Below are 14,865 nucleotides of genomic sequence, written 5' to 3'. Positions count from 1 at the left end.
TGCCTCTGCCACTGACTATTAAAGTCAAATCAGAGAAATTTGGGGAGGCTAGTAAATAAGTTAATCTGTGGCAATGGAAACATAAAAAAGGACTCTTGGGAAATAACCATGATACAGTGTAGGGGGAGGAAGATTCAGGTAAAGAGACTGATCATCAACCCTAGTTAACAATCCTCCACAGAAGGAGGTAGGTTAGGCCCAGGAGTTGACTAGCTTGAACAATGAGTGCTTTGGGAACATTCCTTTAAAAAATGAAGATACAAGAAAATGAAGTTATACCAGACAAGAGGACATATGCAATGGTGGCATTCCAGTATGTAGGCCAAAATCTGTCCAGAGGTCATGCCGGGAAGTACATATAACCAGAAGAGCATTCGGGGCAAGAGGCCATAACCCAAAGATTGGAGTAAGATGGAGAGTAGAAGTAAACTAGGCAAGAGCTGAGGTTAGAGGTAAGGAAAGATACTCAAATTGAACTGAATGTCAGAATTTGGAGGAGATGGACCCAGAAGTTTAACCAGGATTTTACTGCCATGTATGCTGTGGGGCATTTTTGGCACCTTCCTCAGGTGGGCAGATAGAAACTGTAGTTCTGGGAATCTCTCTTAACAGAAATAGGGTTCTCTGGCTACTGACAGTGGTGAAAGAAGGCTGAGGGATTGATACTAAAAATAAAGGTCATGAACTCTCTTCTCATGAGAGAAGAGTGGAAAGGGATCTGCAACAAGTTGGAACTCTTGCAGTGATTTCATGCTATGAGGGTGAATCTTGCGTTACTCGTTTTACCTGTTTGTTAAACACTTGCACTGATGTGAAAAATGAAAGCTATTTAAGGCCTAAATATTCCACAGTGTATAATGTTTTTGTATGAAAACTCTCTAGCTAGGAGCAGAACCTCCATACTAGAAGCATGATCATCTAATGCACACAATTTTCCACTAAGAGGCTTTATTGAAAATGTCTTAGTGTTTGTTTCCCAGTGACCTTGAACTACAAAAGTCCTTGGGGGTGATTTGTTGGAGTCATTCTGAAGGCAAAATAAATTATTTTTAACCTAGAGAAATGCCAAATGTTACTGGAAACCTTAACTGAAATTAAAGACTAGTCATCTTGAAACTCACTGAATGAACCACTGAAATATTAATTCAAAAGGAAAAACTGACAATTCTGGTGAATTTTGTCACCCCAACCCATGAAGTAAGAGCTTACTGAAACCGTTATAGCCCATATTGGCCACAACTTTGGCTAGTAAATCTCAAAGGGAACCGAAAAGTTTCCTGACAGTAAAAGAGAAGGACAACACTTGGGGCCACAAATATGGGGTACTTGGGAAGACCTCCAACAACCAGGAGGTAGCTGCTAGTCAGAACTATAGGCATTTCTATTACCTGGAGACACCTGGACCCTGTGAGGCTCTGCACCAACTCTGGGAACTTTGCCACACCAAGGAGCAAATCCTGGAGCTTCTGGTGCTGGAGCAGTTCCTGACCATCCTGCCTGAGGAACTCCAGGCCTGGTGTTAGCGCATCAGCCAAAGAATGGAGAGGAAGCAGTGATCATGTTGGAGAATTTGGAGAGCCAACTTGATGTAACAGGACAGCAGGTGTGATCAAATGGGGGAACGTTCGGGAATGAAGGTCCTAGCCAGAGAGAGAAGCATCGATACAACCATGGGAACAAGGTTACAGAGCTTCAGTCTCTACTCAGCCTGACCAGGTATATTAGTCTGTTTCTACTTTCTCTTGAGGGTGGGACAAGACTGTTCACATTCCTTCTCTATTCTGTGCCCTGAGAACTGTTCCCTAAGGTGTCTTTCTAAGGTACTCATTGAGTCTTTCATAATCCCAACTGTATCTTGTTTCCAGGTTGTAGCCCATACCTGTGGAATGGGAGTGCATTCCAGGTTTCCTCATCAAGCAGCACAGGAGCCACCAGCTCTTCCTTTCCAGACCGTGAAAAGACAGTTCAATGGGAATATGCAGAATTCCAGGTCATTCCTGAGCAAGGTGAGCATCTGAATCCATCTTGAAGGGAAAGGGAGTGGTGGAAAGCTCTGCCAGCTATCCAGGTGGAACAGCATTAGGAACACCTCAGACATCAGCAGCACCATGCTGAATCAGACTGAATATCCATCCTCTCTAATATTGCATTTTAGCTTGGGTCGCACCAACAAAGGACATGATGCTGAATATTGCAGTGCTGTCCTCCCTGTTATCAGTGCCAGTGAGAAGCTGTGTACCAGCTTTCCTAACTTCATTTAGAAACCTATTCCAGAATGCTCTCATAAAATTTACCTTTATTTAAATCTTGTATTTTCATCATGTATAATTTCATAGCCTAACCACTACTGTACATTTAGTGCTCGTTCTATAAAGTAAACTTACTCTTTTGTTTTAAAATTACCTTTTCAGAATCCCCTGGATCACCTAAAGCCATTTTGTACCCTCTTTCCTGTTCCCTTGTAATAGAAGCCATATCATCTACCTGATCTTCCAGATTCATCTAAATCTTGTTTGAGTTTTTTTTTTCCTTTAGTCCCTGTTGTCTTAAAGGGTCACAAATGATTCTAAAATATCTCTTAGATCTGCCTCTTCAGTACTGCCTCCAATTGAAAAAGGGCCCTTCTTCAGTTCTCATTATTTGATTACAAACCTTTCTCACAGAGATTATGAACAGGGAAGGTAAGTAGGTCCTTCATAGTTGTCTGCTTGGATAGACAAAATAATTAGATTGTTTTCATTCTTATTTTTTATTGATGCCTCCAATTGAAAAAGGGCCCTTCTTCAGTTCTCATTATTTGATTACAAACCTTTCTCACAGAGATTATGAACAGGGAAGGTAAGTAGGTCCTTCATAGTTGTCTGCTTGGATAGACAAAATAATTAGATTGTTTTCATTCTTATTTTTTATTGAAGTGTAGTCGATTTACAGTGTTAGTTTCCAGTATACAGCAAAATGATTCAGTTATACATATATATATTTTTCAGATTCTTTTCCATTACAGCTCATTACAAGAAATTGAATATAGTTCCCTGTGCTATATAAGTAGGCCCTTGTTGTTTATCTATTTTATATAAAGTAATGTGTATCTGTTAATCCCAAACTCCTAATCTATCCCTCCCTCACTTTCCACCCTGGTTACCACAGTTTGTTTTGTGTGTCCATGAGTCTATTTCTGGTTTATAAATAAAATTTGTATCTTTTTTTCAAATTTCACATATAAGGGACATCATATTATATTTGTCTTTCTCTGTCTGACTTTCTTCACTTAATATGATAATCTCTAGGTCCATCCATGTTACTGCAACTGGCATTATTTCATTCTTTTTATGGCTGAGTAATGTTCCATTTTATATTTATATATGTATATATCACAGATTCTTTATCCATTCATCTGTTGATGGACATTTAAGGTTGTTTCCAAGTCTTCGCTATTGTAAATAATGTTTCTGCGAACATTGGGGTGCATGTGTCTTTTTGAATTACAGTTTTATCTGGAAAAATTATTAGATTTTTGACTGAAGAACCAGTTAAAAATGGGCAGAAAAACCGACAGGGTATTTTTTCCAAAGAAGACACAAAAATGACCAAGAGATACATATAAAGATGCTCAGCCTCACTGATCATAAGGAAAATGCAAATCAAAACCCCAGTGAACTATCACCTCATACCTGTTAGAATGGCTATTATCGAAAAACTTACACAATGCTGTCAATTATATCTGAATTTTTAAAAATACAAACAGAACTATATTTTAAATGTCAGTATCTTGAGATGGGTTCACCCTGACATGAAACATATTTTTCCAAGACTCACTATGCATGTATCATGATTATTAACTTTTAGATTAATAATAAATACAATTTTAAATTCATGTTATACAAAAAATGCATTTTAAATGACCCTTCCTTATTCTTTTCATGAATTTCTCAGCTTCAAACATACTTTCTTATAAACCCAAGTTTTGTTTGTTTTCTGAAATGTAAAAAGTCTTAAATAAAAAAGAAGGAAATTCTGCCATTTGCAACAACGTGGCTCCTATACATACAAAATTAAGTTTGTTTTTCTCCTGATAATCTGTTTTATGTCCATTTTAATTATTAGACCAACCAAAGAACCTAGAAGGGAAAAAATTTTCCCCAACATCCATTTCCCACTCCATTCACCAACTATAAAAGCCTGCCAAGTGGAAGCATCCTTTATATATTACAGCCCCTCAACAGTTAAATTTTTCCGGAAGACTCTATTCTCTGCCTGGGGTTCTAATTTTCTTTAAGAAACCTTTTGTGGTGTCTGCCAAAGACGTTTTGAAGCAGTCATTCTGTACCACTCACTCAGCAGCTAAACTTTATCGTGGAACAAACGAATGGCCACTCTGTATAAGACTCCTATACATGTCATTTTAACTGGTGGCCTCTGGCAGTGTGGCACTCCCTGTGGCCAAGCTGTAGGGATCCCAGGGCAGATCTGGGTCACACGTGCGTGGGATGCATCCTGTCCCTGGGTTGTGCAGACTTGGACAGGTCACATAACTTTTTGCGTGTTTCCGGGTTGTAAGTAGAATGTACGGCGCAGCGCTCATCGTTGTGTGCCTTAATCCTCCTCCTTTCCCTTCCTCTCCTTGTGGGTCATTTATGCAAGACTGTACTGATGGGAATACTGCGGACGTATTCTAATTGAGCAATGTGTCTGCCTGGTAAATATATTCAGGTTGACAGAGGTTGGGATGGATGGGGAATGCTGGCCAGGGAAGCAGGTTGGCAGGAGGGCGAGAGGACTCAGGGAGGTGAATGGGAATGGAGAAGTGATGCTCTAGACCCCAGATCTCCTTGGTGCAGGTAAGGGGAGCCACCCTTGCTCAGCCAGCGCTGGAAGAGCCAGTACAGACCCCACATGAGCCCGCCCAGCTCCTGGCTGGCGCCCCAGAACTTTTCTGAGACTGAGACTCCTGGGTCACTGGTGCTGATCAAGTAGTTCTGTGCAGACCATCTGTTTGTCCAACACAGTCACCTACTCCTGGAAGCCTTCTGTGATCTGCCGGGTGCTTGTGCTTAGAGGACACAGACAGCCAACACTTCCAGAGCCTGGGACTTGTGGTTGGTCATGGTGATGTGCCAGTACGGTTTATGTTACAGGATAAATTGGAAAGGGGTTTCTAGTCTGGCTGGTTAACTCACTATATTGTCTTACTCTTTCGAAGATCTAAACTAGTGGAAGACAACATGTAGAAGTGGCCCCATTTCCTTTATTCTGAATGACTCCTGAAATACTCTTTGTCCAAGCCCACTCTAAAATACCCTGAATTAATCTTTACTGGGAAAGTGAAGGTGTTTCTGAAAGATGCCCCGTGAGTAACAGATGCTAGGCGCAGAGAAGACACTAGAGGGCTCCCTTGCCTGGTCCTACATTCTGTGCCTGGAAACCTAGGAAGTGTACCTGAGTGGTCCCTGGAGTCAGCTCTGAATGACCCCGTCACAATCGTAACTGCAGCCGTTTAACCAAGGTCTTACTAAGTGCCAGGCACTGAATTTAATGCTTTCCATGGTTATTTTCAAAACAACCCTATGAAATAAGGGCAGCTGTTTAGTTCATCACATTGTAACAATATTATTTTCCTTTTGTAATCACTCTGTGATTATGTAAAATGTTACCATTAGGGTGAGGTTATAGGGATTGTTCTGTACCTGTTTTGGAAATTTTCTGCGGGTTTAAAATTATTTCAAAATAAAAAGTTTTTAAAAGCTCTAAGATATTTTTACAAAGGGGAAAAATAGAAGTTTAGAGATGTTGAGCCACCACACATAAAATATGACAGGTGTCAAGCCCAGGTCTGTTGGAATCCACAGCCTAGGCCCTTAACCACTGCCCACATGCTGGTCAGATGGTAGTCCACGTCTCCTTAAACCCATCGGCCCTGCTTAAGTCTGCAATTACATGGAAAACTGGAATCATCTACACTCACACAGCCTCATACCTACACTAACATGACTTTACTATTCGATAGTCTTCCCTAAATATGACCCCACTATTCAACTTCTTTAGTAACATAACTTTACTATTCTAGGAAATTCTTGCCCTGGAAGACAAAAGTTGCAAATAATTATATTTGTTTCAAGAACTTGCCCCTCAGTCCATTAATGGGAACATCAAACTCTTCAGCTTTCAATGGATAGGACTAGAGTTTTTGAAATCTTCAACTCAAAACCTTCACCTTGCTGTGTCCCTCAGTCCTAAACTATTGCATCATGATCCTTGCCCAATCCTTATTCTGCTTTGAAAGATCTGCTTTAAACCCCCAAAACCTCATAAATATCCTGACTTTGCCTTCTTCCCTGGGAGATTCTAGTAAGACTCTGTCCAAGTAGTGCTCTCTAGTGCTCATAAGAATAAACTTGGCTTGGCCTTATCAACTGATACTTGGTGTTATTTGGAGGAAGCAAGCATCCAACAATATTCCCGTTATTGTCCAAAATGCTGTCTCTGGTCAAACATCCCTTCTCCTACTTGGAAAAACGTTTCAATTGCCTTACATTTAAAAAAAAAATTCTTCATTGAATTCTCTTTAATTTGGGTTGAGCCTCCTTTTTCTTCTAGAACAGAAAGATTAGACTTAGTGTATGAGCTCAAATATTGAATTCGCTTGATATGTATGTATACATATATATATTTTTTTAAACTGTGGTTTCTGTAACCTTAGGTGTACACCCTAAAAGGTAACGCTCATAGCAGCAGTCCTCTTCTTGGCCCACTGGAGTGGGAATGGCTGCTGTTTTCCTTCCAAAAGTTCCTGAAGAGCCAAAGGAGCTCTTCATAGTAAGTAATAAAAAGGGGACTGCCAGGGGTCAGCGATTTGGCCCAAAAGGGAGCAGTTGAAACAACCAGGAGTTATTCTGCCAATGCTTCTGACAGTTCTGCTACAAGGAGATCCCTGGGCCCCGTGAGGCCTTGGGCCAGCTCTGGGTGTTCTGCTGTGTATGGTTAAAGCCTGAGATACACACCAAGGAGCAAATGTTAGACTTGCTGGTGCTGGAGCACTTCCTGACCATCCTGCCCAGGGAGCTCCAGGCCTGGGTACAGGAGCATCATCCAGAGAGCAGGGAGGAGGCGGTGGCTGTGCTGGAAGATCTGGAGAGGCAGCTGGATGAACCAGGCCAGCAGGTAGGAAAAGGCCCTCTGTTCAGTGAGGGGAGAGTTGGGAGGGGGCCCATGCTGGTCCTTTATGGGTTCTCGGGGGATCATTTACTCTATAGGCCCTTCAGATGCCTAAGTGAGCCTCCTTGTCCTCAGGTTTCAACCCAGGCCTGTGCACAGGAAGTGCTTTCTGAGACATCAGTACCTCTGGATCCACCTAAGGAAGCAACATATCTCCAGCCTCAACCCACGGAGATCCAGCTGAAGGGTGAATCTCAGGACCCTCAACACCAACAGGATTGTGGTTAGTGTTGACACTTAGGTCATGTGGCTCCTCTGGAGACCTTAGAATTTTTCATCATTCAGCAGACGTATATTGACTACTTATTATGTGCCAGGCACTGTGCAAGGCTCTGGGGATAGTGAACAAAGTGGACATGATCTTTGGTAAGCTGGTGCTTATAATAGTCTGGTGACAGAGGCATTAACAAATAAAGTCACAAAGAAATATGCCATGATAGATTGTATAGCAGGGAGAGATCAGAGAAGGCCTCTTTGAGGAAGTAACATGGCATCTGAATCCTAAAAGCAGAGTAGGAATTAAACAAGTGAACAATAGAGGGGGAAAGCATTCCAGGCCAAAAGAGCACATGGAAAATAAAATGGGAAAGAAATTGGTGGGTTTGAATGACAGCTAGTGTGACTGGAACGTGGAGAGACAGAGTAGAGTAGCAAAGAGAAGATGGTCAGGGGCCAGAACATGAGGGCTTTGTGGGTCCTGTTAAGAAGTCAGTAAGTCTTTACCTTTCACTTTGTAAGCCCAGCTCAGGGTTCTGGGAGGACCCCTGCCCTAAAGGGGTTATTAAGTCTCCATAAAAAGATAGCTATTGATTTGAGATGGTGAATGATTATGTGCCAAATTAGAGATCATGGTTCTGGCGAGGAGAAATCTATCTCTTCAGGCCTTGCTGGTTGCAGAGTGGCTGGGGTTTGAATTGGGTCATTTAAAAAATGGGTAGCATTTCACTGGGTAGAGAGCATCAGGAAGGGTGTTCCTGATACTCGCTCTTCTTCTAGCTCTCTCTGTCCCACTATTCAGTTCTTCAGTCACATGGAGATTTCTAGTCCTACAGCCCTTTTTTTCCCTCTCAGTGCTTCTTTCTTCTTATGCTATCAGACCCACGATATATTTGTTTTTTGCTAATATGCTCAACATTCTCCCAGCCCCCTCCCACCCTATATCCCACTGCCTCACATGCTCATGCATCACCACCTTGTTGAACTCAAAACACCACCCATAACTACCCCTTCTCCACTCTAATGCCAAACCAACTCATAGCTGTTCTTCAAGACTCAACTCAGCAGTCACCTCCTTCAGGAAGCCTTTCTTGATAGCGTCCCACATGTTTGAGTTATGCGATGCGTCTCATGCATACCTCTGTCATAACATTTAGCGTGTTGTAAAACCACTTCACTTGTCTGAAGCTCCTTCCGCTGATTATAGTAAGTCACTCTTAGTAAACAGTTTCTTTTTAAAATGTAAAATAGATTTTTTTGTTTGTTAGGTTTTCTGACACGTTTTATCAATTTCTGATACTTTTTAAAATTTCTTTGTTTTGGGGGGGTTAGGTAATTAGGCCTACTTATGTATTTATCTTTAATGGAGGTGCATTGGGATTGAACGCAGGACCTTGTGCATGCTAAGCACACACTCTGTCACTGAGCTGTACCCTCTGTGAGCCGCTCTTCTTGTATACCAGCACCTTCTGGAGTCACTCTTGTTGAAGTTCATCCTTTATATATTTTACTGTAGCAAGGTTCTCTGGGTAGTAGGCTTAGTCTTTGCATATCTTATCCTTATTTTGCCCTCCCTTTTTAATTATGGTTTAGCTAGGGTAAAATTCTAATTGACAATTTTTTTTCCCTCAGCATTTTGAAGATACTACTTCACTGTCTTCTAGCTTCTATTGTTTGCTGTTAAAAGGTTACCATCTTCTTGCCTTTTAAATTTTTTTTAGGGATTTTATCTTTTCTCATTAGTGGCTTTTCGATGTACACTTAACCTTTATAATCTGAATTTTCATGAAAAAGTGTGTCCTGATAGGGTTATATTTTTTGTTCATCTTTCTTGGTCCATCAGTGCACTTTTGCTCTAAGAACTCATGTTTTTCTTCAATTCTGGGAAAATTCTCAACCGTTAGTTCTTTACGTTGTGCTGCTTTTTTAAAATTCCTTATATTACCTTCTTCTGGACCTACCAGAAGACACTGAGTAGAATATGCTTATTAATCTATTCATTTCATTTAGCTGCTTGTTCACATATTGTACATCCTTGTCTCTCTGTAAGAGGTCCTAGTGGATTCCTCTTCTATTATCATCTAGTTTATTCTATCTCTAATTTATCAGTTTCTAAAATTTCTATTCAGCTTTTATATCAGATATCCTTGCTTCATTTTTACTTATTTTATTTCATAATTCCATGTTTATTTGCCATGGATTGTATGTCATCATTTACCTTTCGGGTATCTTTATTCTCCTAATTTTTTTCAGGATTTTTGATGAAAATAATTTCATCTGGATTGAATTCATGTTCCAAATGATTTTGTTAACCATCTTTCCTAGCATCTGATTCATGTGTTTTTTTTTAAATGAGCCTCATTTTTCTTTCTTTCTTTTTTTTAGTTGAGATATAGTCAGTTTACAACATTGTGTCAATTTCTGGTGTACAGCATAATGTTTCAGTCATACATATGCATGCATATATTCATTTTCATATTCTTTTTGATTATAGGTTACTACAAGATGTTGAATATAGTTCCCTGTACTGTACAGTAAAAACTTGTTGTTTATCTATTTTATATATACTAGTTAGTATCTGCAAATCTTGAACTCCCAGTTTATCCCTCCTCACCCCCATTCCCCCCTGGTAACCGTAAGTTTGTTTTCTACGATTCATGTGCTTTGAAATGTTCGTTTCTAGGCTCGTTTTGAGTTCTTCCTGATTTGGTTTACTGTCTCCTTCCGTGTTTAGCTATTCTGTTGTTACTGTTAACCTGGCCCCCTGGAACCAAGTTTTTGGGCTCCTGTTTCATGTCGCAGCACAGTTATCACCAATGTAGTCACAGGCTACCAGGTGGCTTGACAAGGTTCTTAGTCACAGAGTTGTATCTTTCTCTGTGTCTATCTGTGTCTGTGTGTGTGTGTCTGTGAGTCCCACCCAGCCTCTGGCATCAAGCCCTGAGCTGGTGCTAGTCCCTCCTTTCATGGAGCACTTTTAGGCCCTCATTTTCCTCTGGGGCTAAAATTTCAGTCATGGCCGGAAGCCCAACATGCCCACAGCTTCAACTGTAGCGACCATTGTGCACTTGTGTTTCCTTTCTGGTCCACAGAGATGTTTATCTTATTTTTTAGCAGGTATGTTTTTAGGTTTTTATTTTTGTTTATTACTCAATGTATTTGGAGCTGAAGTGTCAACTCACTGTGCCATCCTGACTAGAAGTGCCCCGTGTTCCCCAACCTTTTCTAGTCCGTTAGAAAGTGAGTTTCTATGCTGTGCTTTTTTACACTAATCCATAAATTTTCTCCTCAGGCTGATAGAGATTTTAGTTCTATTAAATGTGCAATTTTAGTTCTATTAAATGTACTGCAGCCCATCTGCTGTAGCCATTTTGTATTTCCTAATGGCTCTGAAAGACTATGTTCTTACCTAAATGAGTCTCTTTATTTAATTTGCCTTTAAATCCTACACAGATATATCTAAGGTAGCTATAACATAAAGTTTTGAAGTGCCCAAACACTTTACAATAGCCTTCTATAAACTACTAACAATGGGGGTTTTTTAACCATAGTTGCAAGCTGGTTTGGTGAGGAAATTATCATGGGTTCCTATCCTAAAAGGAGACCCTGAGGAAAGGTTTATCTCACTCTTGGCCACATTCTTTCTTGGCTCTGCCTTATTCCCTGGGTTTCTGCCCTTCACAGGATGGGACCTCCAGGGCCAGAAGTGGCTGTCACTTTTCTCAGAGAGGTTGCCAGTGAGCTTCTTCCCTCATCCCATAGTCTCTTTAGGCAACCCATTTGGGCACAGTCAGCCCCGTACTTCTGCTTAGAGTTAGGTCTGACTCGTACTGCACCCTAGATCTTCAACTGTCTCCACAGTTGTCTTTTCCTTCCCCCTTGCCGCCCCCATTTAAGATCTTTTTTCCAGAAACTATAGACCACTGCAGGAGTGGCCACATCTCCCACCCTGGAGGAGTGCGGGGTGTTGGGAGTCTGCTCAAAGGAAGCTCTGTAGCAAAGAGAGGCAGAGGGGTTATGGGATCGTGCTTTCCTTGAGTAAGAACAGATGGGAGTATAGGGTCTGGTGAGCACCTTCTCTGTGTTAGTACTGTTTTCCTGGTAAGTCTCGAATGACCCACAGAGTGTAGCTTCAGGTTTGTCAGATTCCCAGTGTTCTTCTTTGCAAGAATAGTAATGTCTTTGCAGTTAAAGCAATTTCTGTCTGTCTCCATATAATAAAATCCTTTTCTCCCCCATGTGTCTAGACTCGAATCTCTTTGTCCTGCATATTTGGAAATGTGATACTTCTCTGTGGCTGGTGTCTCATCTTTCAGTATTCCCAGAGGCCTTCAGAGGAACCTGCACAGAGCTGTTTCATGGCTCCAATGTGGTTCCTACTACCGCTGGCTTCCTGTCTCCTTTTGCTCCTCCCAAGTTCCTGCTCTTTCATCCCTCTCTACTCAACCTTTTTTTTTTTGTAATACATTTATTCCACAAGAGCTTTATATCTTTAATATGCAGTTATCCAATTGTTTCAGCACCACTTGTGGAAACGACTGTCCTTTCTATACTGAATTGCTTTTACACCTTTGTGAAAAATCAGTTGATCATACTTGTGTGAATATATCCTGCGGTTATTCTGGATTATTCTGTTGCGTTGATTTATATAACATAATTATTGATACGGCTTAAGCTTGCTATTTTATCGTTTGTTTTCTTCTTGCTTCTTCTGTTTTTCTTTTTGTTGTTGTTGTTGTTGTTCCTCTGTTTCAGCTTCCTGGCCAATCTGTAGGTTACTTGAATATTTTCTATAGTTCCATTTTGATTAGTCTGCAGTGTATATTTTTTATAACATTTTTTATTGAGTTATAGTCATTTTACAATGTTGTGTCAAATTCCAGTGTAGAGCATAATTTTTCAGTTATACATGAACATACGTATATTCATTGTCACATTTTTTTTTGCTATGAGCTACCACAAGACCTTGTATATATTTCCCTGTGCTATACAGTATAATCTTGTTTATCTATTCTACATATGCCTGTCAGTATCTACAGATTTTGAACTCCCAGTCTATTCCTTTACTCAACTTTTGGCCTCCCCTGGAGAACCTATCCTTGTCTTAGATCTTTTTCTGTTATTTTTTATGTTTGTTCATTGGATCACTCTTAATTCTCTGTGATTTTTCTCCGCTCTTTGCTTGAATCATGCCCTCCCAGCCCAGCCACCACTAGTCCTCTCTTCCTTTGCCATCTCCTAATTTCCTCCTCCAATGTTGTAAAACCATTTTGTTGGTATATTTAAGCTGTGTACTTCTAGTACGTGTTTCCTGTGTGTTATTTCCTGTGTATTTCAATGACACTTGAATACTGTACTTTTTATTTCAGAGTATGTGACCAGAATTGACAAAGAATTGATTCAAAAGCAGGAGCTTGCTGTAGCTATGAAATCCCAAGAAAAGTTATCTCACCAAATCAATGAAGAGGTTCCTGAATGTGGAGAAATCCAAGAATATGAAAGATAGACAGAAAGATATCACAGAAACACTTCAACTAAGAGAAGCTATAAGTGTGATGAATGTGAAAAAAAATTCATTCAAAACTCAAGCCTCATTAGTCATAAAAGAATCCACACTGGAGAGACATCCTATTCATGTCATGTATGTGGCAAAACTTTCAGAGTTCACAAATTATAGACCATCAGTGAATACACAGTCAATTAAAACCTTATCAAGGTGATGAGTGTGGGAAAGCCTTTTACTACAGTTCACACCTTGTTCAGCATCCAAGGACCCACACAGGAGAAAAATCTTTCCAGTATAATGAGCTTGGGAAAGCTTTTCATTACAGCTCAGGCCTTATGTGACACCAGAGGACCCACACAGGAGAGAAACCATACCAGTGTAACAACTGCAGGAAAGCTTTCTGTCTGAGCTCCCATCTGATGCAACATCAGCGAGTCCATTACTGGAGGGAAGCCATACCAGTGTAGTGAGTGTGGGAAACGCTTCAGCCAGAGCTCAGGCCTCTTCCATCACCAGAGAATCCACAGTGGGGAGAAACCATATGAATGTGATGAGTATGGAAAGGCTTTCAGTCACAGTTCAGCTCTTGTTGGACTCCAGCAAATCCACAGTGGAGAGAGGCCCTATGAGTGTGATGTGGTGATGTGTGTGGGAAAGCTTTCAGTTATCACTCACATCTTCTGCAACACCAAAGAATCCACAATGGAGAGAAGCCCTGTGAATGTGATGTGTGTGGAAAAGCTTTCCAGTGGAGCTAACACCTCATTGTACATCAGCGAACCCACACTGGAGAGGAGTCCAGGTGATGTCAAGAGTGGTGTAGAAGTTTTCATCTATGCTCATTCCTGTGAGACATTAGACAGAAAAGCACAGCTAGAAAAGGATGTCCCAGACCATGTACCATGTACCTTACATATCTCATGGAAACTTCCCTTCTCTTCTACAAGATAGGTATTCTTTATTACATCTCAAACAATGTCTGCATCGAATTCACTCTTATGAAAAGTTTATAATAAAATGAAAAGTTTTTATTACATTAAAATGTTAAACAGCCTATTAAAGTGTTTTTTGAATGTAATCCCACAACTATATCAAACAGATTAAAAATATTAAAAATTGGAAGTAAATGACATTAAAATATCAACAGTGACTGTATTTAGGTGATGAAAATGGGTGATCCTCCCCCTTTTCTTTCTGCCTCTCTCATATTCCTACATGTGTGATAAATACTTTTAAAAAATTAAAATGCTGCAGAATTATCTGAGCCTTTCTGGTGATGATTCTTTAATAGTTTCTTTCAATTATTTCCTTTAGGATTGGTTTATTTAAACTTTTTTAATTGAATGAATTTTGGAACTAATGGGTTTTTCCCCAGAAATTCATCAATTTCATTAAGATTTTTAAAATTTTGGTAGCATACTTACCTCTTCATCTGCTGTTATTTGTCATTGATAATTTAATTTTCTTCTCTCAGTTGAATTTACCATAGATTTATTGTTTTCATGGGCTTATTTACAAATATTTCATTCTTGGATTTATTTATTAACATCAGAATCTTTCTATTTTCTTATTCATTTACTGTTTCTTTTATCTTTATTTCTTTTCTAACCTTTCCCTTGAGGGTTTCTTTCTCATTCCTTTTCTAATTTCTTTGGTTGAATTCTTAGTCATTTATTTTCTCTCTTTTTTAATAATGAAAAAAAGTGAGTATATACATCTACCAAGTACTGATTTTTTTTAAATTGCCCGCTTGTGTTTTTTCTGAGTCTTTATTTTTGTTTGGAAGATATAACTGGTGGTGGGGGGTGGTTCTGCTCATTATACGTAGACTGTCTGCTTTTGTCTTAGTAAAGAAGTCAGAGAGGCCTTATCCAAGTAGAGGAAAGACATACCTAAGTTAAGGGCAGAGCCAGGATTTTACAGGATCTGTG

General features: G+C 40.0%; 2 protein-coding genes and 1 pseudogene across 3 annotated transcripts in view; 2 read left to right on the top strand and 1 right to left on the bottom strand.

The window, feature by feature from the left end:
• The window catches only part of LOC102527007 (olfactory receptor 2B2), a 187,042-nt gene that overhangs the window by 154,791 nt on the left and 17,386 nt on the right, over positions 1–14,865 (bottom strand). The window lies entirely within an intron of this gene.
• Positions 64–14,193, top strand: LOC107034638 (zinc finger and SCAN domain-containing protein 16-like). 2 transcript variants are annotated; one of them, XM_072945528.1, is made up of 4 exons: positions 64–1,716; positions 1,866–2,006; positions 7,288–7,435; positions 12,798–14,193. In XM_072945528.1, the coding sequence occupies exons 2-4, from the start codon at positions 1,887–1,889 to the stop codon at positions 12,932–12,934; spliced, it is 405 nt and encodes a 134-aa protein (XP_072801629.1). In that variant the 5' UTR covers positions 64–1,716; positions 1,866–1,886; the 3' UTR covers positions 12,935–14,193. The 2 variants fall into 2 exon arrangements, with proteins under 2 accessions (XP_072801629.1, XP_072801628.1); XM_072945527.1 differs by lacking the exons at positions 64–1,716; positions 1,866–2,006 and adding an exon at positions 5,810–7,158.
• LOC107034623 (uncharacterized) lies at positions 13,072–14,193 on the top strand (annotated as a pseudogene).

The sequence above is a fragment of the Vicugna pacos genome, chromosome 20 (genome assembly GCF_048564905.1).
Source record: "Vicugna pacos chromosome 20, VicPac4, whole genome shotgun sequence".
NCBI classification, from domain to species: Eukaryota; Metazoa; Chordata; class Mammalia; order Artiodactyla; family Camelidae; genus Vicugna; species Vicugna pacos.
The sequence above is the reverse complement of the archived record's forward strand: the minus strand, read 5'-3'. Positions and strand labels throughout refer to the sequence as shown.